Below are 24,501 nucleotides of genomic sequence, written 5' to 3' on the forward strand. Positions count from 1 at the left end.
TGGTTAGTTGAAGTGTCTTTGTCACAGGATCTTGAGGTTGCTTTTACTGTCTTTATACCATGTGGTAATAAAGATAAGGGATCCAACAGTAGATAAGTAATGATTCAAAGCATTACAATAAGGCAAACATAATGTAATGAAAATGGTTTTGCCTAATTAAACTCCTTTCTCTTACTGTTCATTTGTAGCTAGCTAGCGAGCATTAGAGAGGAACTTGGATGACTTCATTGGCTCTGGTGATCATATGCCGTTTGCAGATCCAGGCGATGGACCCGTCGTCTCTGTATCTAACTCGCCACAGGCCAAACTTTTCTGCAATATCCCTCCCGGCTGAGCAATTCTGTTCCCTCAAGTAATCGATGAGCCACTGTTGAGCTGCTCTTTGGTCTTGCTCCTGAATATCTCTATCTCTGCCTCGGTTCCTACCCAATGCAGCAGCGACCCCTATGGCTCCTGCAGCTCCGGCCGCTCCAGTCATGACAGCTGGGTTGGCTAGGTGAGCGATAGCATGGCCCAAGTCAGGTATCATGTGCCCCATCCCAGCTGCCCAGTTTGCTCCTATCCTCAATGCAAAAGTCACCAGTTTCATGAAGTTTGTCATGTATGGAGCCAAGCACTTCACAGCGTGGTTGTCTATCTGCATCACGTCACACCCTAATTGCTCTTCTACGACGTGCATTTCCCGTCTAAATTCGCATAACATGTGTATCCTTAAAGCAACCATGCCAGGAACCATAGCTGTGATCAGTCTTCTCCCGTAGTTCTCTGCTCTGATGAAGTAAAACATGTTTGGAACTTTTCTTTCATCCCTCTGGACGTTATAGTTGACAAGGTAATTCACTTTGTGATGAAGCTGGATCAGAAGTCTGTGCTCATAGTATCTCATTCCTTGGAACTCTTGTTTCACGTCTCGTATCTCTTGCTCGATAATCTTCAGTCTCTGAAGTACTGCTTCTAGTCCCTTGGCGATTCCACCGAAGCTAGGATCAACTTTTTCCAGCTCATTGGTCACCGATACATGATTATCTGCTTCGGGGTCGTCGGTGGGAACTTGTAGTTCTTGGGCTAAGTTGTGCAGATCATGGTACCTTCTTTGCAATACTTCTCTGAAATCATCATCAGACAGGAGGTTTCGGGCTAAATCAAATCCGGCTCTTAGAACAGTCTTACCTGAATCTAGAACAGAGTCCCATGTGTGTTGATAGTCATACATAGTCTCTGCAGGAACTGATGATAATGCTTCTTTTAGTCTCTGGAGGGAAACAAACTGAGTTTTTCGAAATCGCGGTGGAGTCAAGTCCTGGACACATTGTGGTCTTATGATGTGCTCAAGGAGGATTACACCTTGGCAGCTGCTCTGGATAGCCGGAATGATTAGCTGGTGAATGAGCCTCAGTGTCTCTGTCAAGCTCTTTGTTGAACAAGCAAGAACATCAATGTAATTTCCCAACTGTCCTCCAAGCTCCACTCTAATGTTAATGCCATGGATCGTTATGGCGATGAGGTGCTTTTCCAGACTATAAGTAGCCCCGTGTTGGTTCTTCAGTTCCATGATTCTGTTATGAAGATGCACCTGCGCAGGCAATATGAACGATTGGTAAGGTTTAAGTTAAAGAGATGAAAGAAACAGGTAAGTGATTTTGAGCCCTTGCCTGTAAACGAGGGAACAATCCAGCTGTAAGAAACATGTGACTTGAATCATCGCACTGGAGATGCCGGCCTGAATAAACACAGTCATGTGTGTTTATCTGCCATTTCTGTGTCTTTCCTCTGCCTTCTTCTAGAATCGATGGGAGTAACAATGAAGTGTCAGGACTGGAAGGGTCTTGTTCATAGCAAAGTTCTACTTTCTTCATCATCTTCACAAGGTCACACGCATCAAAGTGCTCAAGTACCTTTGAGGTCATCCCTGGAATTGGACTCTGTAAACTACTTCTCAACATCTTCTCTAGCTCTTTCCTGCTAACAAATCCATTTCTTTCCCCGGTGTTTTGCTTTCTTACATCAAGCTTTATTAACTGAGCAAGAACCTCGCCACAAAACCACTCGTAGTCTAGTATCAAAAAGCCCAACTCATCAAAATAAATCACCTCTCCTGTTTGGTGAAGGCATGTGGCTATGGCTCGCCGCCTTGTCTCAACAATCTCAATGTTCTCGTTGCGAGACTTGATTCTCAGGGAAGGAACCTTAAACTGACAGAGATCTGCAAAGGCTTTCCATCTCATAATAGGTTTGTTTGAATTCTCTGATCTCCAGTCTGATAAGAGCTGTACCATATCATTGCAGAGCTGATAAACCCGAGGAACTCTTTGAAGAATGGCTTTGCTAGTCATCCGAATATGATGTGTGAGTCTACTAACCGAAGGAGATGATCTTGCATCAACTGTGAATACAGTGGGATAAAAATCCACTAATGCTAGAAACTTATCTCTCATTCTCTGAATGCAACCAACAGTTGTCTGAAAGCTTTCAGATTGCTGATTGATTTTGTCGGAGTGCGTGAGAACAATGGTGACATTCGGTTTCATGCATTGTTGGACCGCTTTCCTCGAGTTGGAAACGATGAATCTAAGCCAGTATTGAAGCTCTTCTTCTACTTCTGCTGGTGTTTTGGGTTCTTTATTGCTCGGTTTCCTAAACAAGCTCAATATGATCAAGAAGAGAGATGGGTTTGGGAACATCAAATCATGAAGAGCAACGAACTCGTGCTGCCCTGCGAGATTCCACATGGAGATCTTTGTCTCCTCGTCCTTGAACGTCTTTATTTTCATCCCACTAACAGCTTGCTCCACAGGATTCATCAAAGTTCTCACATTCTCCACATAAGGAAAACCGGAAGAAGATGAACTTTGAAGTATAGAGTTGCAGAGTGTTGTCTTGCCTGCATAGTCTTGTCCACACAGGAAAGCTCTAATGCTCTTTGGCTCAGTTAGTGGCATATCCTTAAGTGAATCATCAGTCTCTGCTTCATCTATCTTCCTACCATTGTGTCCCAGCTTCTGATAAATCTCATCTGCTTTCCCTGAATCTTGAAGCGGAGTTCTCGCTAAATCAATTTCCTCAATCAATGGATTAATCTGCAATGTCTCAGTGATTGCCTCCAATACTCTATCACCTCTTACCCCTTTGCAGCCTTGTAACGAGAACCGTCTTAAAGACGAGTTCTTCTGCAAGCTCTTGAAGATATGTACGAAGTCATCAGGTCCAAGGCTCGCATCGTCGTGAATACCGAGATGAACCACTGTCTCGTTCGTTGTCACCATTTTTAAAACCGCAGTGAGTCCATCTCTTCCAATCTTTGTCTTGGAACTTCCAAACACAATTGACCTCAATGTGATGTTAGCTTGTAACTGCAGAGCAGAGAATCTACTCAACGGACAAAGCAAATCCTCCACACCAACACTCCCAAAACGATTTCCATCAACATACAAACTCTGCAAGCTCTTGTTCTTAAATAGTCCAGCTGCAACGTACACAACCGCTTTGTCTTTAAGACCGGTTTTCGAAAGTTTCACTTCTCTAAGAGTCTTGTTCTGTTCCAAAACCCATCTAAACTCTTTCGCCCACCGTGAGTTTAGCTTAGCACCCGTCATATCTAGAGACCTCACGGTTGTGTTCATCCCCAACGCTGCAGCGACTCTGCAAGAACCAGAAATGTCAATCTGGTAAATCCTCAGAGTGTTGCTCTCAGGTAAGAACTCAACGATCTTTGAGCTTCTGTCTCGTTTGTGATCTCCACTCCACACGTGAACCTCCATCTCTCTGTTCATACCCAAAACAGCAGATATCAATGGCGTCGCAGTGAAAGGACTGGAGTCGAAAATGGAGAAAAGTCTCAAACTTGAGTTGGTTTCGATCATCTTCGAGAGCTCTTCAGCTCCTTTTGACCCAATTGAGTCTTCCCAAATCTGCAATTCCTCTAACGAATCGTTAACCTGAAGAGCGGACCCGAGAAGGGTAGCTCCTCTGTATCCAATCCTCGACTCTGAGAACATAATCTCTTTCATGAAGCTGTTTCTTTTCAAAATCTCTGAGAGCTCGTTCAGACATTGTTCACTGAACCTGTTCTTTCTGAAAGCAAGCTGCTTTATCTTCGAGGTGTTGTCTAACAACAAACCAAGGCTCTGCAGCAGCTCGATTTCCCAAGAGATTCCTTCGAACTCCAAGTTCCTGAGAGATGTATGCGTCTCTGAAGATGTGGCTAGCTCGATGAAGATCTGGGAAAGTGAAGTGAGGTTGTCTCTTGTGACGTTGATGTTCATGGAGCTCTCTGTTATTAGCTGACAATGCGTGGTGTTTCCGGAAGAGGAGAAAGATAGGGTTTGAAGATTGAAGCAAGTTTGTTGTGGGTCTTTGATAGCTTGAAGAAACCATGAGAGGTCTTTGAAGCTTTGGTCTGGCTCTGACTCCATCTTTCTTTAGGCAGCAAAGAGATGAGAAGAAAAGGTAAAGTAAGGGATTTTGTTTCTTTATCGGTGTGTTTTTAATTTTTTTTTGAAAACTTTAATTACAACAAAATCTTGACATTGATGATGAGTTTGAAAAATGTTGGTTGTGTGACTTTTATTTATATTTTTTACTAGTTTGGGTTACTGTAACATTTATTGTAGTAAAGTTTTTCTAAGAATTTGACAAGTAGATTTCTTGTAGTAAAGTTTTGATAATTACACATCAATTACATTATGATGGAAACTTAAATAAGTTTGTTTTAAGTTTTAAAATAGGTAAAACTTTAAAAAGATATAAATATGTAAGTTTTTTTTTGTCATAATTACAAAGATATGGTATATGAAACAAATCCACAAATGCATTATCTTTTTTTTTGAACAACAACACAAATGCATTATCATAAATAAAAATAATGACCATGAGAGAAATAAGAAAATTTCCTAAAAGATCGGTTAAATTTTCACTTAAAAATAGTTATGGAATGTGGAATAACATTTAGTTTATTGAGTAAATAAATAAATAAATAAAACTTTCACGTGCAAAGCTTTTACAAGAAGTCAAGAAGGAGGTCTAAAAGTCGCAAAAGCTTTGGACAGACTCTTGTTAATGGGGGGACCTAGATGTTTCTACTGCATGTTCTGTAATAATATTGCTTTGATTTCTTTGCTTAATGCTTACTAATTCTTCTAAAAGATACGTTTTTTTGTTGTTGAATTTGAAAATTAATTAAATAGACTTTCTTCATTAGTATTTGGAACTTAAACAGTAGATTCAAAATCAAATAGTGATCAAAGATGTATACATTGTATCAAACCAAAAATTGTTGTTTACCAAAAAAAGAAAGAAAAAAAAATGATGGTAATTTTCTCAAAACATAATTTAGTAAAATAAGCAGGTTAACTTGTAAAAGTCACTAACTATAATGTGTGTTTATACTTTTATAGTTTTACTAGAGGTAAACTACCTAAGAGTCCGTATCTTGAAAGGACAACTTCAAATGGATCGGAACCTGTACGACACACAATAAAGAATAACTTAAGCTTCTTTAATTACGAAAGCACAGTTTCATTCTAAGGCTGTGTGCTAAGTGCTAACACACAAGTCTAGATATTTTAAGTACGTACAGTTTCATTCTTCACGACGATATTTCCATATTACTTATAGTTATATTGATTATGATTTGCCACTAGTGAATTTTATGGACCGACGCTGATTTCTACCAACACCAACCTGGTCTTGCTAGTAACCTTTGGTGTGGTTGGGGGTTGAGGTCATCTCCATCAATAGATCTTGATATAAGTTTCTTACAAATGAAAATCATACAAATATTATTATTTAATTTGATGAGTTTCTTAAATAGTGTAATAACTCTCTCCAAAGTTTCTAAAACCTCTTATCTAAGAAACTTTAAAACATATTTAAGAAACTCAAACAATTTTTTATTAATAATTTTTCTCTGTCTATTCTAAGAAATTTAGGTTAAGAAACCTTAATGGAGATGACTAAGTGAGGAAATTAATTGGAAATCTCACATATTGTCGCAAACAACATATGTTTTTAGCCTAAATATAATTTTAGTGCTGCCAAAAAAAGAACAGAAATCATTCTAAATATTACTAACATTCAAAAACAAAAAAAATAGTATGTACTAACATCAATCAACTTATATATAAAGCTACAAAAATATTAATATTCTATTGTACATTATTAATTTGAACATTACATACATCCATAATTAATCATTAACAAGAAGCACAGTACGTACACAATAAAATTAAAATACAATATTGCGTAGCCGATGCGATTTAAAGCGGTCAAGGCGATTTGATTTTATAAAGCTTTTTTTTTTTTTTTTTTGGGCAAAGGTGATTTTATAAAGCTATATAACATAATTTTATTGTTAAAGAATGTGTTTATTGGTTTTACAACGTCTTACTACTCTTACCTTGTATGGGACTGGTTTTACAAACTCACACGTCGTTGTCTTTGATTTAGTTTGATGTTTGTGTGTGTGTTCTCAATTTTCATGCTCGTTCGTTCCTTATGTTGTATTTGAGTTTGTTTCGTTTGCTTCGTTTGCGTGTGTTTCGGAACTCGTGTGTATCGTGTGTGATGTATTTGTTTCGCTCTTTCTCGTGTTGTGATTTGTTGATGAAATTTTTTTTAATTTTAATTTGTTAAAAGCGCGCGTGGTCTGAGTTTTTGTGCTTCAAGTTGATTTTAATTGTGATCGAGTGTGGGCAACCCAAACGAGTTATAAATAAGAGAGTTATCTCGCCCTTTGTGTAGCTCAGAGGCTAAGACCTGTGCATAAGGTAAAAGACAAGAGTTTGCTTGTTAATTTCTCAAAACATATGCATGAAGTAAGAAACACGAGAAGAAAGACTAGAAGAGTTTATTTGTTTACCAAACCTTTCATTTTCTCTTCATTGGTAGTTCCATAAATCTCTTCTTGAAGTTATATTTCTCAGCCTAAAAATCCTCAAAGAAAACTATTCTGTTAGCAGTAAATTTATAGAAAGCAAAGTGATCAGGACACTAATTATCTAACTGAAAATACGGAACAATAAAATAAAACTACTGAAATGTAAGCTAAGAAAGAAATAAAATAAAACTAGTGAAATGTAAGCTAAGAAAGAAACTTACGACGTATTGTGCAGAGTCTACTCTAATGCGAGATTTGATTGTTACCTCGATTGTTTTTTTCTTCTAGTCTTGCCAGGATATCTTGATACCAAATCATATCTGTTACACATAAACTGAGAAAAGACACAAGACCATAAAAATAAAAGTACAAATTAACACAAATGTACTTTACTGGAAATCTTACTTGAGCTGATCCAAGCCTTGATTTGACTGCTTAACCATAGCTGAAAACCGAATCTTCATATAGTGATACTGAAAAAGGTTTACAAAGTGTGATGATTGAAACCAATTATTTTTGTGTTAATTTTCTCCTTTGCAAAGTATGTAATTATAAGCGTTTTGTATAAAGAAAAGAAAATGAGAAAGTTCACTTCAAAACTGAGAAAGAAAACATTGACAAATAAAAACACATATATATTGATTACCTCTTCTTCCTCGGGAAGACTGAATGGTTTTCTTAAATTTGGTTCTTTTCCGCTTAAGAATCCACTATCTTGGTACAAAATCATTACGTTAGCAGTATACAAGACCATAAGAAAACTACAGAAACTCTGAAAATGGATGAAGATAGTTTATCTACCTTACCTTTCCTTTTCCCGAGGTGACTAACTCACTGTCATAAGTTTAGTTATTTTCAGCTTAAGAGTCCTCCATCCTGATACAAAGCCATTCTAGTAGCAGTTACTAAATACTAAATAAAGCACACAAATTATGCTAATGAAGAAACTAATAGTGGAAATCTTACTAAGTCTGATCCAAGCCAGTATTCGCCTGCTCCTGTTGTTTCTATTAATCTTGACAAAGAAGCAATGTCCATAGCTGATATATTGAAAACATGTAGATAAAGAAAGTTTTTACGATTGGTTTTGTCCTTTGTGAAGTATCCATTAATGAGAAAATGTGTATAAAGCAAAAGTGAATGAGACGAAATCGAAAAACCTTACATCTTTTGTCCCTGTAGACTTCAAAGAATGGCGTCTTGTTACTAATGACACTAAAAAATAACACACTAGAGACCAGTAAAGGCATCGTTCAATAAAAGCAAATACAAATATACAACAATGGATTCACACTTGCAAGAAAAGCTTAGCCTTACATCTTTTGTCCTTGCAGACTTCGTAAAATGGCATCTTGTTACCTAATTTCAGTACAAATATAACACACTAAAGACCAGTGAAACAATATGAAACTATATATGTAATAATAACATCATAGAGTAAAATACGAATAGCTAATCTGAAACTGTATGCAATGCTAATACATGTACTGAAAAAATGATATACACACAACAAGAAAAAAATGATATACACACAACAATAAAATGTCATGTTGAGTAAGAGGAGACGAAGAAATTTAGTCACCTTAGCACTGAAGAATATATTACGGAGAGTCAACAAAAAAAGACTCTCCAACTACTAGATTATGATCCCTGACTTTGTTAGTATTGTACCTTGCAAATCGAGATCTAATAGAGAATTAATATGATAGATTTTATTAGTTCTGCAAATTAATAGATCACTTAAACACATCAGACTTTTCCAGAAAAAACATTGTATCAATGTGTGCTTATCTACCTGATCTTCTTCTTTCAGGGAGGCTGAATGGCTCTCTTAAATTTGGTTCTTTTCCGCTTATAAATCCTCTATTTTTTCAAAAACTACAAAAACTCTGAAAAGGGATGAAGATAGTCTATCTACCTGATCCTTCCCTTTTTCTGAGGCAACTGGATCACCTTCCTAAGTTTAGTTGTTTTCAGCTTAGAAGTCCCCCATCTTGATACAAAACCATCCTACTAGCAGTTACTAAGTACATAAGACTATAACATAAAACACAATGAAAATCTCATGAAGAAACTTACTGGAAATCTTACCAAGTCTGATCCAAGCCGTGGCGCGACTGCTTTGCTCATGTTGTTTCTGTTAATCTTGAAAAGGAAACACTGTCCAAAGATCAAATTTTGAACGTGTTAATACGATTGGAGTTGTCCTTTGTGAAGTATGTATTGATAGAAAGTATGAAGCAAAAGTAAATGAGAAAAACAGAGAACTTCACCTTAAAAGTCTTATCTTGGATTTTGAATCATCACTGAGCGCTTCCCTTCACATGGAAGCACAAAAAGATACATACAGTATCTGATATCTAAATAATTCTCGTAAGAAGGACATCAAAGTACGAAAATGCAAACAAAACATACTAAAATTGAATGTGACTAACAAAATGATGAAAAGTTAAGGAATAAGAAAAGAAAGAGAACTGGGAAGAGCAAGATACTTTACCTGAAATTGACTTCGCAACAGAATCTCAAAGTACCAATAGAGAAATATATTAATCTTATGTTGCGTTTGAGTGTGTTTAGAGTTTTGTTGCGTGTGATGTGACTTTTTCCGTTTTTGGTATTGTTTGAGTTTTGTTGTCTTTGGGTGTGTTTTGAGTCTTGAGTGCATTGTGTTGTATTGTGTCCGTGAACGTGTGTGTTTTCATTTTGTGTGTTTTCGTGTCTGTGATTTTTGTTGTCTTTGGGTGTGTTTTGAGTTTTGAGTGCATTGTGTTGTATTGTGTCCGTGAACGTGTGTGTTTTCGTGTCTGTGAAAATAAAAGAATAAAAGTAACACCAATGTACTTTACTGGAAATCTTACTTGAGCTGATCCAAGCCTAGATTTGACTGCTTGACCATAGCTGAAAACAATAATAATCGTTCATAGTGATACTGAAAAAGGTTTACAAAGTATGATTGAAACCAATTATTTTTGTGTTAATTTTCTCCTTTGCAAAGTATGTCTTTATAAGCGTTTTGTATAAAGAAAAAGTAAATGAGAAAGTTCACCTCAAAACTGACAAAGAAAACATTGACAAATATAAACACAAATATATTGATTACCTCTTTGTTCCTGACCCTTCTTTCCTCGGGCAGACTGAATGGTTTTCTTAAATTAGGTTCTTAGACGCTTAAGATTCCATTATCTTGGTACAAAATCATTACGTTAGCAGTACACAAGACCATAAGAAAACTACAGAAACTCTGAAAGGGATGAAGATAGTTTATCTACCTTACCCTTCCTTTTTCCGAGGCAAATGAATCACTTTCCTAAGTTTAGTTATTTTCAGCTTAAGAGTCCTCCATCCTGATACAAAGCCATTCTAGTAGCAGTTACTAAATACCAAATAAAGCACACAAATTATGCTAATGAAGAAACTAATAGTGGAAATCTTACTAAGTCTGATCCAAGCCAGTATTTGCCTGCTCCTGTTGTTTCTATTAATCTTGACAAAGAAGCAATGTCCATAACTGATATATGAAAACATGTAGATAAAGAAAGTTTTTACGATTGGCTTTTTCCTTTGTGAAGTATCGATTAATAAGAAAATGTGTATAAAGCAAAAGTGAATGAGAAGAAATCGAAAAACTTCACCTTATAGTAGCATAAAAAGTATGCAGGACACGATTTCGCTTGTAGTGGCTTGAATTTCACTTTTAGAGTAGCATAAAAAGTACTTAGTTTAATTCACTGTGACCAACAAAATGATGAAAAGTTGTAAGGGAATAATAAAAGAAAGATAAATGGGAAGAGAAAGATGCTTCATCTGAAACAGACTTCGCAACATATTCTCAAAGGTCTTACCAATAAAGGAAGTTACTGATCGTGAAGTCCCTTTTGTGCTAGTTTTGTCGTGTGCTGTGTTTTTTTTGTCCAATAACCTGTCAAGAGGACCTATGCATGACACAAACAAACATGAAAATAGAGGGAGAGATATCTGACCTCTCATATGCTCTTAGCTACAAAATCACCTTCTGAATTTTGGTTCTTTTGGAGCACAAAACTGCATGAAGTAGGAGATACGACCCCTCATTTTCTTTTCTTTACTGAGCCAAGACTTCACCTGAAAGCTGCACCGGAAAGTACAACACACAAACCACAAAATCAAACTTGATTGCTTGCTAATCTTTTTTACTTTTATAAAGAATCCAACTGATAATGGCAAGGGATTCACTTACAAGAAAATTAAGCTTAACCTTACATCTTCTGTCCCTGTAGACTTCAAAGAATGTCTTTTTGTTACTAATGGCACTAAAAAATAACACACTGGTCAGTGAAGCAATATGGAAACTATACATGTAAAAAACATGCAAATGCAAATATATACTTACAAGAAAACCTTAGCCTTACATCTTTTGTCCTTGCAGACTTCGTAAAATGGCTTCTTGTTACTAATGGCACTAAAAAAATAACACACTAAAGACCAGTGAAACAATATATGAAAAAAACATCATAGAATAAAAGATGAGTGTAGCTAATATGAAACTGTATGAAATGCTAATAAATTTACGGATTAGAGAATGCCATGTGGTATAAGAGGAGATGAAGAAATTTAGTCACCTTAGCACTGAAGAATATGTCTTTATTGTCTCATATGCAAAGACTCTCCAGTTAATAGATTATGATCCCTGGCTTCGTTAGTATTGTACCTTGCAAATCGAGATCTAATAGAGAATTATATTTATTAGTTCTGCAAGTTAATAGATCACTTAAACACGTCAGACATTTCCAGAAAAAAACATTGTATTAATGTGTGCTTATTACCTGACCTTCTTCTTTCGGGGAAGCTAAATGGCTATCTTAAATTTGCTTCTTTTCCGCTTATCAATCCTCTATCTTGGTAGTTGGTACAAAACCATTATGTTAGCAGTACACAAGATCATATAAAAACAACAAAAACTCTGAAAAGGGATGAAGATAGTTTATCTACCTGATCCTTGATTTTTTCCGAGACAATTGAATCACTTTCCTAAGTTTAGTTATTTTCGGCTTAGGAGTCCTCCATCTTGATACAAAACCATTCTAATAGCAGTTACTAAATAAATAAAATAAAACACAATAAAAGAGCTCATGCAGAAAATTACTGGAAATATTTTTACCTTTGTAAACTCTTATCCTCCGGGTTGGGCAACCAACTGTGGAGTTATATTTTAATTTTAATGTTTGGTTGGAAAAAAAAAAAAATACTGGAAATAGTTACTGGAAATATTACTAAGTCTGATCCAAGCCGGGGTGAAACTGCTTTGCTCTTGTTTTTACTGTTAATCTTGAAAAGGAAACAATGTTCACAGCTGAAATTTTGAACGTGTGTATTGATAAGAAAGTATGAAGCAAAAGTAAATGAGGAAAAACAGAGAAACTTCACCTTAAAAAGTCTTATCTTGGATTTTGAATAATCACTGAGCGCTTCCCTTCACAGGGAAGTATATAAAGAAACATACCTGATATCTAAATAATTTTCGTAAGCAGGACACTGCTTGTAGGGAATAGGCATCAAAGTACGAAACTGCAAACAAAACATACTAAAATTGAATGTGACTAACAAAATGATGAAAAGTTGTAAAGGAATAAGAAAAGAAAGAGAACTGGGAAGAGAAAGATGCTTTACCTGAAATTGACTTGGCAACAGAATCTCAAAGTACCAATAGAGAAATATATTAATCTTATGTTGCGTTTGAGTGTGTTTAGAGTTCTGTTGCGTGTGATGTGACTTTTTTCCTTTTTTGGTATTGTTTGAGTTTTGTTGTCTTTGGGTGTGTTTTGAGTTTTGAGTGCATTGTGTTGTATTGTAACCGTGAACGTGTGTGTGTTTCGTGTCTGTGAACGTGTGTGTAAGAAGATTGTGTTTTTTCGTGTATGTTGTCAGATAGTGTGAGTAACCAAATGCGTAAAACTTTTTGAGATGACCCAGAGAACCTATTCATGACAAAAAAAAAATAGACATGAGAGAATAGAGGGAGAGATACCTAACCTTTTATATGCTCTTAGCGACAAACAAAATCACCTTCGAATTTTATGTTCTCTGGACCCTTCATTTGCTTTTGCTTAAAGCTTCACTTAAAAAATTACTGCACCTGAAAACAATAGAATGAATACACAAAATTAATGCCAAGAAAACAAAACTTAGTTATTCTCATCTCCAAATTGAAGATATGAATTGCCACTTGATTGCTTAATAATATGTGGCCACAAAACTGATCAGAGCTCGGAGGACATAAACAATGCATATTGTTGCATAAAATATAACAGTTTGACCAATTTTTCCAAACCAGTATCTACAGAATCACAGATAAACAAAGACATTGATAAGACAGATCATGACGCCACAACTGATTATGCGATTACGATACATATATATATATATATATATATATATAAAACATGTCGACTCTGTTTCAACAGTTTCAGAACATTAAAACTCTCTGATCACCAAAATTAAAACCAATACGCGATCAGACCTAATTGGAAAGCAAGTTCCGAAATCAAAACCCTAGATTCCCAAATCAACAACTCAAAAAGAAGAGAGAGATCGCGATCGCACCTTCTTCGATTTGGTGATGACTATCACAAGATTTGGATTCAAACCAATAGACAAATATTAAATCCTCATATCAATCATCATCATCGACCCCAAGATCAAATCCCGAATTGGTTTGAACCCAAACGAATCAGAGATGCCATGTTGTAATTCAATTGATCGGAGAGAGGAATTATAATTCATAAGAAGAAGGTGCGATCTCTCCATCGCGATAATGTAAAACCCCAACAGGATATTTGAAGAATTGAATTTTGAAATTTCAATTTTTCGCTGACCTTTACTTGTGGAAGGAAGAGGAGGAGAGTTTTTGAACGTTGCGAAATAACGAAAGATCTAGAGAGCAGTGAAGCCGAAGGCAGCTAATTTTATCTGATTTTTTTTTCTTTCTTTCAAAACAAACCAGCATGTTAATTTACGGTTATGGCCCTATGGGTTTTCAAAATTTTGGTTCTGCCCTTGGCGTACTTTGGAATTATCAAATGCAATTCTTAAAAAAAATACCAGTGGAAACCTAAAAAAGTTATAATTAGTTTATGAAAATTTTATGATTATTTAATTGGAAAGAACTACTGTAAAACCTCTATAAATTAATAAGGTACTGATTTGAATTTTTTTTTCTGATTTTATAATATAATATATGTTCTTTGATATCATGTTTCATAAGTTTTTGATAATTCAATGGTTATTTTGTATTTTTAGTATTATTTCTATTTTCATATGATAATTGAATTTTTTTATTTCATAAATTTAGTTTTTACATATATTTAAATTTTATTATGTTAAGAAATAAGTTTTTGTTTCTCTTACTAAAACAATACTGAATATTTTGGATGTTATTGTTAATCCAAAATGTTCAGTTTTCATTAAACCAAAAAATTATAAGTATATTTGAAAAATTAAAGTATCTTCCAATGAAATTAAAATTGTATTTTTAATTTAGATTTTTTCGTGTTTGTTGTTAATATATGTTTTTTGCTGCATTTTTTGGTATTATTTTTATGAAATCATATAGTAAAATAATATTTACGTTTTCTTGTTTTCGATTTACGGTGTTTTGGAACGTCACCATATTTATTATCTTGTCTTAACCAAACTCTTACACTAAACAAACTCATTTATGATTTACCAATGTATAAATCTCTTTCAAGAAATTTGCACAGCTCATTGGTAAATTCTCTTACTCCCTCTCATTGATTTTTTTTCCTTTCCTTTTCTCATGTTTTGCGTCTGTGTTTTTCTCGCTGATTTTTTATTTACCATTGAGAGGTAATCACTTTACTTCCTTTTTTTGCTTTGCTTTGTTTTTGTTTTTCCAGCCTTATTTTCCAACATCACCATGTTGAGTGGTTCTTTTACGATGCCGACGTAGCTCAACAGCAAGCAAGCTCATTGATCTCCCTCTTCAGTGGTTCTGATTTGCCTCTTTAGCAATGAGCTATGCTTCTTCCATGTCTGGTGCATTTTCTTCTTTTTATGTTTGTTTCATCGAAGGCGAAGCTTTGTGATGATTTTTTTGTTTTTCTTCTCTTATGTCTTGTATTGTGAAGGAGAAAAACAAACGATTAGAGACTTCTTGTTTTATTTTTAATTATGTCGGTGAGAGTTTACGAAGTTAAAAAAACATGATGTGGCACATAGTTTTTTAATTGGTCTAGAAATTTTAGTTGTATTAATTTAAATATTTTTATTGGCTATTGATTTTAATTGATGTATAAGTCATGCTTCAATGTTGAAGATGATATGTCACATCAAAATGCAACGCATCCTTCTCTTTTGTATTGATTAAACTTCTCGAAACATATTTTTATAATTTTATTAAACTTCTCAAAACATATTTTAGTCAATACTATGACCTAGTTATATTTTTTTTAGTTTATGTCCAATTATAGACAGGAATATTAATGTTCACTTACACTGAAGATCTAAAAGACTAAAATATAAAAAGAATTTTCACACACGCACAAATAATAAACATACATATAACCTTTTTAAAAAAAACAGTGAATATATCTCATTAGGGATACATGCAGCAAAATAGTCATATCCCTCTGACCCTCTCTTACACAACATTTTCTCCAACGCTAATTAAAAAAAAAGTAAAAGAAATCAATGTCTTCATAAACAATTCGATTTGTAAGAAAAGAGAGAAAAAAAGTGAGTAAAATTACAAAACAGAGCACAGAACTCTGAAGAATCTTTTGATCGAAAATTCTACGATCTTTGTTTGGTTATTTCTATGAAAGAAAAGAAAAAAGTGTTTGAGAAGAACTTTGAAAGCAATCTGCATCCATCTTGTAGTATCTTTGGCTGCTATGATCTCTGATCTTTTATGTAATAAGAAATATAAAACTGTTCTTTGTTTTCCCTTTTGGTATTTTTTTGGTCTAACAAAGAGAAAGCAAAACCAGAATCTTTGGCAAAGGACTCACACTGTGTGATCAACAAAGTTGGTTTCTTTGTCATGAGAAGAACCTCTTCACACTCTGCAACTGAAATTGGTTGCTTTTCAATCTACAAATCTCTCTCAACTTCTTTTTTTTTTCTTTCTTGGTTTTTGATAACCTATGCCTCAATACCTAAACAAGTAAACAAAACACAGATCAGAACATTTCGATAGCGATCAAATGTATTAACCAATGTTACAAGTCTTTTGAGAAGAACAAAGTTAAGCTTTTTATTTTAGTTACCTCTATTAGTTTGTCTATTTCCAACATTGTGGCTTCCATTGTATCTTTCTGAGTCATTTGCAGATGGGTCTGAACCTACATTGTCAATGTCATAGCCGTAAGAGCGAGACAAATTGTCTAGCTCGTGAGAAGACTGAGATGGTAGCTGCTGCTGTTGCTGTTGCTGCCACGTTGAGTCGCTGTAAACCGAGCTCCCTCTGTACAATTCCCCTATAGAACCTTCAAAACCGTTAAATGGGGACGAGGAAAGTCCAGAACCTGTCCCAAAGTTTCTTCCATAACCGCCATTGTTATCATTAGCAACAGCAGAAGAAAAAGGAAGTCCCCAGTTTCCTCTGTTGTTTTCATTCAAGTTCCAACCGGGACGTGCAGTATCGGTTCTGTTTCCCCATAAGTCTCTATTGTTAGAATTGTAAGGAGAGTCAGTTCTATTGTGCCCGATTGGAGAGGTGTAACGGTTTGGGGAAGCACCGTTGAAGTAAGTGTTGCTTGGAACCCGGTTATACCCAAATGTAGAAGTAGTCCCATCATAGCTAGGGTTCAAATTCAAACTCAGTTCATGATTCAAACCGAGGCCGAAAGCAGAAGCCGCATTTCTACCACTACCAATAACAGGACTAAACCGACCACCAACAGAGCCTCCTAGATTGTTATAAAAACCAGGACCAGGAGCAAAGTTGTTAAAGTAGCTATTAGCAGACATCCTATTAGACACGCCTCCACCATAGTTAACACCGAGAGGAAGCGGGCTTCGGTTACTAGAAGCATGGGGGGGAATCTCCTTAGGTACCGCTCTTTTGACCTCGACTAGTTTTCCATTGAGCTCATGAAAGGTTTTGAGAAGAACTCTATCAACAGCATCATCTGAATCAAAAGTGATGAAACCAAACCCTCTGGGCCTCTGCGTGTTATGATCATACATTACCACAACATCAGCAATAGTACCAAACTGATCAAAGTAGTTCTTGAACTCTTCCTCGGTAATGCTGGACGGTAAACCTCCAACAAAGATCTTCTTCGTCCTTGCACCACCACCACCACCATGGACAGGTGACAACATAAGGTGGTTAGGACTAGCGTGTCGTTTTAGCACCTGCTGATCATCTCGAGGCACGGCCTTCTTCGCCTCAACCTGAAAGAAACAGATTGATCTTTTTATATAATACACTTTCGAAACGCAAGCAAGAGAGAGAGAGAGAGAGAGATGAAGATGATTCCTCCGATTCCAATATAATGACAATAGACTAGACTAACCGTGCGGCCATCGATGATGTGTTTGTCGACCATGATGACTCTCTCAGCAACACAAGGATCAGCGAAAACAATGAAACCAAAGCCACGAGCACGACCAGTGGCACGGTCTCTCATGATCACAGCTTCAACAACATCACCGTAGTTGCTAAAATAGTCTCTTAACCTTTCTTCATCTGTATCCCACGAAATCCCACCAACGAAGAGCTTCCCCAGATCCGATTCCATTTTTTTTAGCTCTCCTGCTCCAATTCAATTCAATTCAGTTCTGAGAAAACCATTACAAAAACCAATCGATTAAGATGAGAGATGAAATTGAAAAAAAGAAACATACTTTTGTTTTTTTATATCTGTTGTTGTTGTCTGCAAATCTACTAAGACGGAGGAATCAGATACATATTGTTGTTGTCCTAATCAAAATAGTAGCGAATTTTGGGTGATCTTCAAATCTGGGAAAAAAAACAAAAAAAAAATTGAATCTTTTAAATCACAAAACCAAAGAAAAAAAAAAAAAACCCAGAAAGTGAATATGAATTTATGAAGACGAGAGAGAGTAAAGAAAAAAGAATCACCATTGTTGGAGATGAGACGAGACCTACCCAGATGATGAAATGTAGAGAGAAAAGAAGAAAGAAACAGAGAGAGGGAGGGAGGGTTTTCTTCAAATCATCATCATCATCTGATTGGTTATTAAAAACCTTTCCTTTTTTTTTATCTGTAAAAAATGGTTTCCTTTAATAAATCCCCCACCCAATTAAGAAAAGAAGAGAGAGAGAGATTTGAGATTTGGCTTTCTTATGGTTTTTTTTTTTCTTATGGTTTAAGCATCCTTTTTTCTTGGGGAGGATTTTTGTAAGAGAAAGAGAGAGAGAAGATGACGGCGACCTCTTTTCTTACAAAGAAAACAAAAAATTAATATGTTGGAATTGAGATAGTTGAAATTAAAGAAATTTTTTTTTGAATGAATACTTTTTTAGACTATTTTAACTATCATTATGATCACGGAGACCCATAATATATATCCCTATTGCTGTTACCTAAATTTTCAAATTAACAAATAGAAAGAAAAAAAAACTATTTCTTTCTTTTCTAAACACTTTACATTATTGTTTAAAGTTGTGTGATTTCTAAACACTTTACATTATTGTTTAAATTTAAACAAATGCATTTATCCAAAATATCTTTCTATATGTGTGTATGTCTATCTTCTGAGTATATATATATAATCGTGAGTAAACCATATGTAATACTTGGGCACCTTAATCCAACTTATTTATTAGTGGTCAGAGATTCTGAATTGTATCCTGACATCTTAAAATTTAAACTTTTGTGCAATTTAAAGTAAAATAAAATAATTAAATTTTAGCTTTAAAGGATTCTTTCTGGCATAGTATTTAAAGGATGCATTATAACAATAACATAAACAATAAATTAACTTCTGATAAGTTGAAGTGTTCTAATACGCATTTTAGGCCGGTGATTAGGCGCTATGCAGTGATTGGACGCCTTGATTTCATGCTATATGATGGTTTAAGCGGGTTTTAAATAATCGGATATCGATTTGCAATTTAATTTTTGACTTGCATACATATATATATGTTGAATTTCACAATTTTCGGCTGATAAATACCAAGTTGCCCCATCATACTACGAAAGCTTTCGTGGACTGGCAAGTTGGTTTCAACGAATGTGAGCACAGGTGCGTGAACGATTGTAACTGTACGCCGTTTACTACTGTTGAGCAAAGTGGAAGACCCGGTTGTGTGATCTGGACCGGAGAGCTTTTGGATGTCCGCAACAGCAATTACGTCACCGACGGGCAAGATCTTTTTGTCAAATATCACGGTCTGTTTTATATATATTTTTTTCTTGTTAATATATAAAGTTCGATCGGTAAAAATATATAATTAAAGCCATCCAGTTTATTATTTTTGTTTTTTTTTTTCAGAGAAGGATAAGCAACACACTAAACTAGTTATAATTCTGAGTGTTGTTGCAGTCGGCTTTGTAACTAGCTAGTATCATATTTAGTACGATCACATTTTGTTATTACAAAAAGCGAGCAAGAGCAAGAGCTGCTTCTGCTATTGCAACTACAACATCATCCATCGGTAAGTTATTTAACTACAAACCATTTAATCATTTTTTTATATACAACTCTACGTGTTTACAGAGACCTGACGTTAATTATTGATGAAATACCTTTCACAGAAAACTTCTCTGCAGAAATCATAGCGGAGAATTTGGAACTTCCAATAATGAGTTTTGAAACTATTTCCCGTGCCACGGATGATTTCTCCGTTTCCAATAAGCTTGGATCAGGTGGTTTTGGTGTCGTGTACAAGGTACCGTATAAATTATTAAAGCAGTAGTAAAGATATATATAGTGCTGTATATAACATAACATATTTTTTCACAAGTAATTGTGTTTTTTTTTTTTATATGAAACTATATGTGTGGTTTAACAGGGAATACTTGACGGTCAAGAAATTGGGGTGAAAAGACTGTCAGATACGTCAAATCAAGGCATTGATGAGTTCAAGAGCGAGCTCACACTGATCACCAAGGTTCAACACGTGAACCTGGTCAGGCTTTTTGGTTATTGCATTAATGGTGAGGAGAAGCTGTTAATATATGAGTACTTGGAGAACAAAAGCCTCGATCTCCATCTCTTCGGTAATCTGTTTGTTTTACTTGTATGTTATAAAAGTTCAATGTCGATGTCCTATAATGTCTTCGGTCCTGATGATGCTCGTAAGCAAAACGGAGGTGATTCCGGAGCCTAATCCGCCAGGCTTTTATGGTGATCTCTGAAGCATGCCGAGAGTTCACCGAGATTAAACATATAAAACATTTTTTCCAAAACTAACACACAAGTTCGAATGTTCCAAAACTAGCATTTATTAATATTGAGTAATTAATAGAGAGAAATATTATTATTTTAAAAAACTAAAAAAATCAAAACTGGATCTCTCTTACATTTCTCTCCAGTGAAGCATGATGAATTTTCCGATCAGAGATCTTTATTTCTGATCTCAGATTTTCCCCGTGCTCCATCGTCTCCGGTGTTCCGTCTCTCTGGTGCTCCATCATCTCCGGTGCTCCATTTTCTATCTACAACATCGTTCATCTCTATCTTCCTCTAAGATAGTGTAGATCTCCATCTCCATCTCCATTTTTTATTGTCTATCTTCATCTCCATTGTCTATCTGAAAAATCAAAAACATTGTAGATCGAAGATGGTGTAAAATTCAAGATTGTTGCCGATTGCAGAAGCTTCCTCTGCCGTTCGTTGTTGCCGGAACCCAGTTCTACCATCTCTGCTCCATCATCGATTCACCAATTCTACACATCTAGGTGAGCCACAGTTCAATGTTCATCTTTATTTCCTAAATCTTCGATTTTCCTGAACTTGGATTGATTAGTTTGTGAATCAAATTAAGGATCTGCAACTCTAGCTTAATTTGCTAAACAAGGAAGAAATCAGAACAAAACCTAGTTTAGAAAGGTTTCTAAGCTTGGAATTAGACTGAACGTAGACTCTCAATTGTGTTGTATCTGGGTCTGATTGCAATGCTAGGCATTCTGCTTTAGAAGATGTGGTTCATGATTTGGAAGAGAGTGTCGCTAAGGGGCTTGATGGTGAGAGATTTAGATGGTTTGTTGGTTGAATATGACTTCAAAATAAGGAATTCTTTCTAGGCTATAGACAAGCATCTACACATCTCTTGAGCATCATGGAGTTAAGATGGTCTTGCTTTTTTGGTGTTGCCTCTCTATTTATCTTTTAGCTCACCAGTGAATGTGTATGATTTTGCTTTTGGCAACTTGTTACAACGGTTGGACAACACCACAATTGTATGTGATTGATTTTGGCTGTTTATGTTCCAAATCCTTAATTATGTTTATAAATATTTACAACCGAGATAGAAATGATTTTGATGGGTATTTGATAATATTCACATATTCTGTTTCATCCTTATAGCTTATCTCTTTTAGTTGTGTATTGTGGATTTTTTAAAGTTTTCTTTGGAACTTTGCAGGGATGTGTTGTACATAAAAAAGAGTTTCATTTGGAGTGTAATCCATCAATGGAAGGTCTAATTGTGGTGATGTCACTTGTTTTGCGAATAACATATAGTGAAATAGATGGAATTGGAGTAACAGATGTGTGCGAAAAGCTCCATTGCTGTGTGAAAGACAGAGAAATGTGAGTGATGGGGGAAAGGCATATAGGTTCTTCAAACTGCAGAAGATGAAAGTGCCAGTCACTTCAGAATAATTTTGTTTGCATCCAGCCTTGTTTTACCTATATTAATGTTTATTGTTAACCAGTTCGACTTATTTGTTACACTTATTTAGTGCCAAACAACTCATGTTCTTTTAATGAAAACCATCTTGAATTTTAAAGAATCCTTCCTAAACATCATTGAATTTATTTTTATGAAAGCTACCTAGAATTTCAAGATGTCATTCCTAAATATTATTGAATTCTTTCTAAATTTAAATAAATGTGTTTCTAATTCTCTTTTTTGGAGTTTGCCTTAATATGTCAAAAATTACTCCATTAGTAAGGATATTTATGCATATCCCAGTGTTTACCAATATTCAGAATTTTTATGAAAGTCATCCTGAAATCCAAACAGTTTATGAAGGTTATCATGAAGTTCAAGAAATCTTTCCTGATTTTTCGTTTAATCCTTCCTGAATTAAATTATTCTCAATTTGATTGGCGCATAGGGACGATTTGTTTGATCATCTATAGACCGAACATAATGTTTCATGACACATGCATAGGATATGGCCCCGATTTATTGACTAACGCAGGAATTTCATAAGACTCTTTTACTCCTAAAAAGATAGTACAATAGTGATCAAACACAATTAGATAACATAGCAATTCTTGTTGTCAAGAGTTTTAGTTCAAGTGAAATAGAGTAAAACTGAGATGTTTTAGGGATTCTATGACAGATAAATGTTTCAACTTTATGCAAATCTCTATGAACCCATTACTGGAATTTCAAGGAAAAAAAAGTGAGATGATCACATATCAAAGGTTGAAGCTCAAGGCAAATCATCAAGAAAAACTAAAATCAGAGCACATTTCCAGTTAACAGTTTTAACAGCTCGTTTTTTACGTTTTCTATCATTTTAAACCTTTTCATGAAGGCTCTCATGAATTTCTTTTTAAGTATTTCATGAAGACCATCATGAATTACAAATAGTCCTTCCTGAATATTTTATTTTAAAAGTCACGAATCCATGTGTCAAAACAGAAACATGTGCAGATCAAAAGTACACCATATAGAGATTGGGAGTTGCGAAGCTTTGGCTAGCTCGTCTTTTTGAACCAGAGCTCGTAAGTCTCTCCGGTCCCTTTCTTTCCATACCTTGTCCAAGCTCTTGTGCTAAAGCCTGTAATTTCCACAGAGAGAATAATGGATATTTGACACTAACATGCTTTGTAGTAAACACAAAAGACACGTACAAAAACAAGATGGTTGAAACATTTCAATGTTAATGAAGTTAAAGTAGCAGCAAAGTCTACAAGCTGTCAAGTTCATTGATGCTTTAATCATGTAAAACATGAGGACAGATCATTGAGAAGGCAGCTAAAGATATAAACCCACTATATTAGTCTTGTGATCCTTTTTGGATACAACAAAGAGAAAATAGTGTTTGCACTTAGAATGACATGTGTTGTTAACTTACAAAATCATTAATGTCCTTGTCACATTTGATGAGGGTTCATTGACAGAAGACAAGAACCTAGCGCTCGTAAATGTTTAGACAATTCTACATCACCATTCTCTCATGGCTTGCTCGTCCTGCAAATATCAAAGACAAGTTTATCCCCATTTCAGTAGCAGTTTCATCAACATGTCAATAACCTCATTGCTAAAAACAGAGAGCACCATATTGAAAATCTAAGCTTCCTCCACAAATGTAACCAGTTATTCTATTGATCAACTGCAGGATATGATCTTATATAACAAATTAGATAACGAAAAGCTACAGAGCAGCTCGATCAACCACAAAATAAACAAAAAAATCATTTTCATGAATCCAAATCATCACTACCGTTTTCTAAAATTGTTGCGACTAAGCTTAAATTGTAAAATAATTCTCCTACAGCAATGAATGAAAATCTAAATACCATCATCAACAATAGGTAACAACAAGAGATGAAGACAGTCCAAATTCAAATTGGAGATAGAGAGTAGGAGTTGCGAAGCTTTGGCTAGCTTGTTTTTCTGAACTAGAGCTCGAAGATCTCTCTGGTCCTTGAACCAGAGCTCGAAGATCTCTCAGTTTTAGAATCTTAATTTGTATTAAAATTCTAAAACTGTGTTTTCTACCATCACTAAATTACTTATTATTCATCTTGTGAATCTGCGCTACCCTGCCCACTCATATATTTTACACAAGTGAAATATTTCTAAAACATACAAAATTTTGTAATTAAAAAACTCTAGCATACCCTTTCTTTAGATTAGTTTGATATTTCGAGTGCAATCTGTATTTCTGACCAAGGAGGTTATAAAACTTGCATAACATCCTAACTTAATATATATATGCAACATTAATAACTCATAGGTTTTTAATTAACCATCTTTTGTGGCGGCTAAGTATTTTGGTTTCTCGTTTACAAGTTACAACAATATCAAGTAGATAAATTAATAGAGAGAAAAAATAATACTCTAAGTACGAAATTTTCATATATGTGCGATTAAACGGCTTTACTTGACCTATGAAACATTTCTATGCTAGTTTTGGTTTGCATACCTATTTTTTTTTGTCATTTCTATGAATATCTTGTATAATAAAGTAAAGTTTTCTTAAGATTTAAAAAAGTTGTCATGTAGCACTCTTTTACTACAACATATATCATTTTCTTTTTAATATTTTAATATATTTTTAATTGATTTTATATGACATACATTATATTATTTATTACGACATGTGTCATTTTTTCTTTAATATTTTAGCGTATTTTTTCAATTGAATTTATATGACATACATTATATTATTTATATTTATATATAAGACAAAATATAATTTGATATTATACATTATAAGATGTTCAATTTATTTTTAATTTGTGTAGAATAT

General features: G+C 34.9%; 3 protein-coding genes and 1 long non-coding RNA gene across 52 annotated transcripts; 1 reads left to right on the forward strand and 3 right to left on the reverse strand.

Annotated features, from left to right (window-relative positions):
* Positions 1-17: 17 nt before the first annotated feature.
* On the reverse strand, positions 18-4,435 carry LOC104761593 (protein TORNADO 1). The gene is made up of 2 exons (XM_010484698.3): positions 1,653-4,435; positions 18-1,573 (listed from the first exon to the last, which is right to left on the reverse strand). Exons 1-2 carry the CDS (start codon positions 4,410-4,412, stop codon positions 203-205), a joined length of 4,131 nt encoding a protein of 1,376 aa, XP_010483000.2. The 5' UTR covers positions 4,413-4,435; the 3' UTR covers positions 18-202.
* Positions 4,436-6,593: 2,158 nt separating this feature from the next.
* On the reverse strand, positions 6,594-13,856 carry LOC104761597 (uncharacterized). Of its 46 annotated transcripts, XM_087497485.1 has the most exons (28): positions 13,454-13,856; positions 12,917-12,986; positions 12,521-12,828; positions 12,354-12,418; positions 12,125-12,203; positions 12,012-12,047; positions 11,843-11,917; positions 11,677-11,744; positions 11,473-11,576; positions 11,244-11,312; positions 11,091-11,163; positions 10,884-10,982; positions 10,717-10,806; positions 10,507-10,602; positions 10,309-10,382; positions 10,144-10,218; positions 9,148-10,057; positions 8,966-9,034; positions 8,793-8,884; positions 8,457-8,560; positions 8,192-8,233; positions 8,040-8,104; positions 7,841-7,914; positions 7,521-7,750; positions 7,280-7,347; positions 7,096-7,194; positions 6,862-6,921; positions 6,594-6,753 (listed from the first exon to the last, which is right to left on the reverse strand). In XM_087497485.1, exons 2-6 carry the CDS (start codon positions 12,945-12,947, stop codon positions 12,024-12,026), a joined length of 507 nt encoding a protein of 168 aa, XP_087353611.1. In that variant the 5' UTR covers positions 12,948-12,986; positions 13,454-13,856; the 3' UTR covers positions 6,594-6,753; positions 6,862-6,921; positions 7,096-7,194; positions 7,280-7,347; positions 7,521-7,750; positions 7,841-7,914; positions 8,040-8,104; positions 8,192-8,233; positions 8,457-8,560; positions 8,793-8,884; positions 8,966-9,034; positions 9,148-10,057; positions 10,144-10,218; positions 10,309-10,382; positions 10,507-10,602; positions 10,717-10,806; positions 10,884-10,982; positions 11,091-11,163; positions 11,244-11,312; positions 11,473-11,576; positions 11,677-11,744; positions 11,843-11,917; positions 12,012-12,023. The 46 variants fall into 46 exon arrangements, 45 of the variants coding, with proteins under 45 accessions (XP_087353611.1, XP_087353612.1, XP_087353617.1 ...); XM_087497486.1 differs by having other exon boundaries at positions 7,141-7,194; positions 8,040-8,089; positions 8,192-8,884; ... (2 more) ...; positions 10,149-10,218; positions 11,677-11,748; XM_087497491.1 differs by lacking the exons at positions 8,192-8,233; positions 8,457-8,560 and having other exon boundaries at positions 7,521-7,766; positions 8,040-8,050; positions 9,148-9,772; ... (1 more) ...; positions 11,677-11,748; positions 12,012-12,418.
* Positions 13,857-15,415: 1,559 nt separating this feature from the next.
* LOC104761599 (uncharacterized) lies at positions 15,416-18,440 on the reverse strand. 4 transcript variants are annotated; one of them, XM_010484704.3, is made up of 5 exons: positions 17,961-18,440; positions 17,723-17,837; positions 17,392-17,630; positions 16,138-17,269; positions 15,416-16,026 (listed from the first exon to the last, which is right to left on the reverse strand). In XM_010484704.3, exons 3-5 carry the CDS (start codon positions 17,614-17,616, stop codon positions 16,013-16,015), a joined length of 1,371 nt encoding a protein of 456 aa, XP_010483006.1. In that variant the 5' UTR covers positions 17,617-17,630; positions 17,723-17,837; positions 17,961-18,440; the 3' UTR covers positions 15,416-16,012. The 4 variants fall into 4 exon arrangements, with proteins under 4 accessions (XP_010483006.1, XP_087353607.1, XP_087353608.1 ...); XM_087497481.1 differs by having other exon boundaries at positions 17,988-18,294; XM_087497482.1 differs by lacking the exon at positions 17,723-17,837 and having other exon boundaries at positions 17,392-17,656; positions 17,961-18,288.
* A 1,902-nt stretch (positions 18,441-20,342) lies between these two features.
* On the forward strand, positions 20,343-21,766 carry LOC147923017 (uncharacterized). Its single transcript, XR_015588466.1, has 3 exons — positions 20,343-20,540; positions 20,621-20,745; positions 21,432-21,766. It is a non-coding gene; the product is annotated as an uncharacterized LOC147923017 (long non-coding RNA).
* Positions 21,767-24,501: the final 2,735 nt, after the last annotated feature.

Source organism: Camelina sativa, chromosome 18 (assembly GCF_030686135.1).
Source record: "Camelina sativa cultivar CO46 ecotype springtype chromosome 18, ASM3068613v1".
In the NCBI taxonomy this organism is placed as follows: domain Eukaryota; kingdom Viridiplantae; phylum Streptophyta; class Magnoliopsida; order Brassicales; family Brassicaceae; genus Camelina; species Camelina sativa.

Coding starts and splice junctions, on each gene's coding strand:
- LOC104761597 (XM_087497485.1), bottom strand. CDS start 12,947: ATGAAGGGTCCAGAGAACATAAAATTCGAAG. Junction 12,829..12,916: donor AGAGAACATAAAATTCGAAG/GTGATTTTGTTT, acceptor TGTCATGAATAG/GTTCTCTGGGTCATCTCAAA. Junction 12,048..12,124: donor CCCGGCTTGGATCAGACTTA/GTAATATTTCCA, acceptor ATAACTCCACAG/TTGGTTGCCCAACCCGGAGG.
- LOC104761593 (XM_010484698.3), bottom strand. CDS start 4,412: ATGGAGTCAGAGCCAGACCAAAGCTTCAAAGACCTCTCATGGTTTCTT. Junction 1,574..1,652: donor GATTGTTCCCTCGTTTACAG/GCAAGGGCTCAA, acceptor TTGCCTGCGCAG/GTGCATCTTCATAACAGAAT.
- LOC104761599 (XM_010484704.3), bottom strand. CDS start 17,616: ATGGAATCGGATCTGGGGAAGCTCTTCGTTGGTGGGATTTCGTGGGAT. Junction 17,270..17,391: donor ACATCATCGATGGCCGCACG/GTTAGTCTAGTC, acceptor TGTTTCTTTCAG/GTTGAGGCGAAGAAGGCCGT.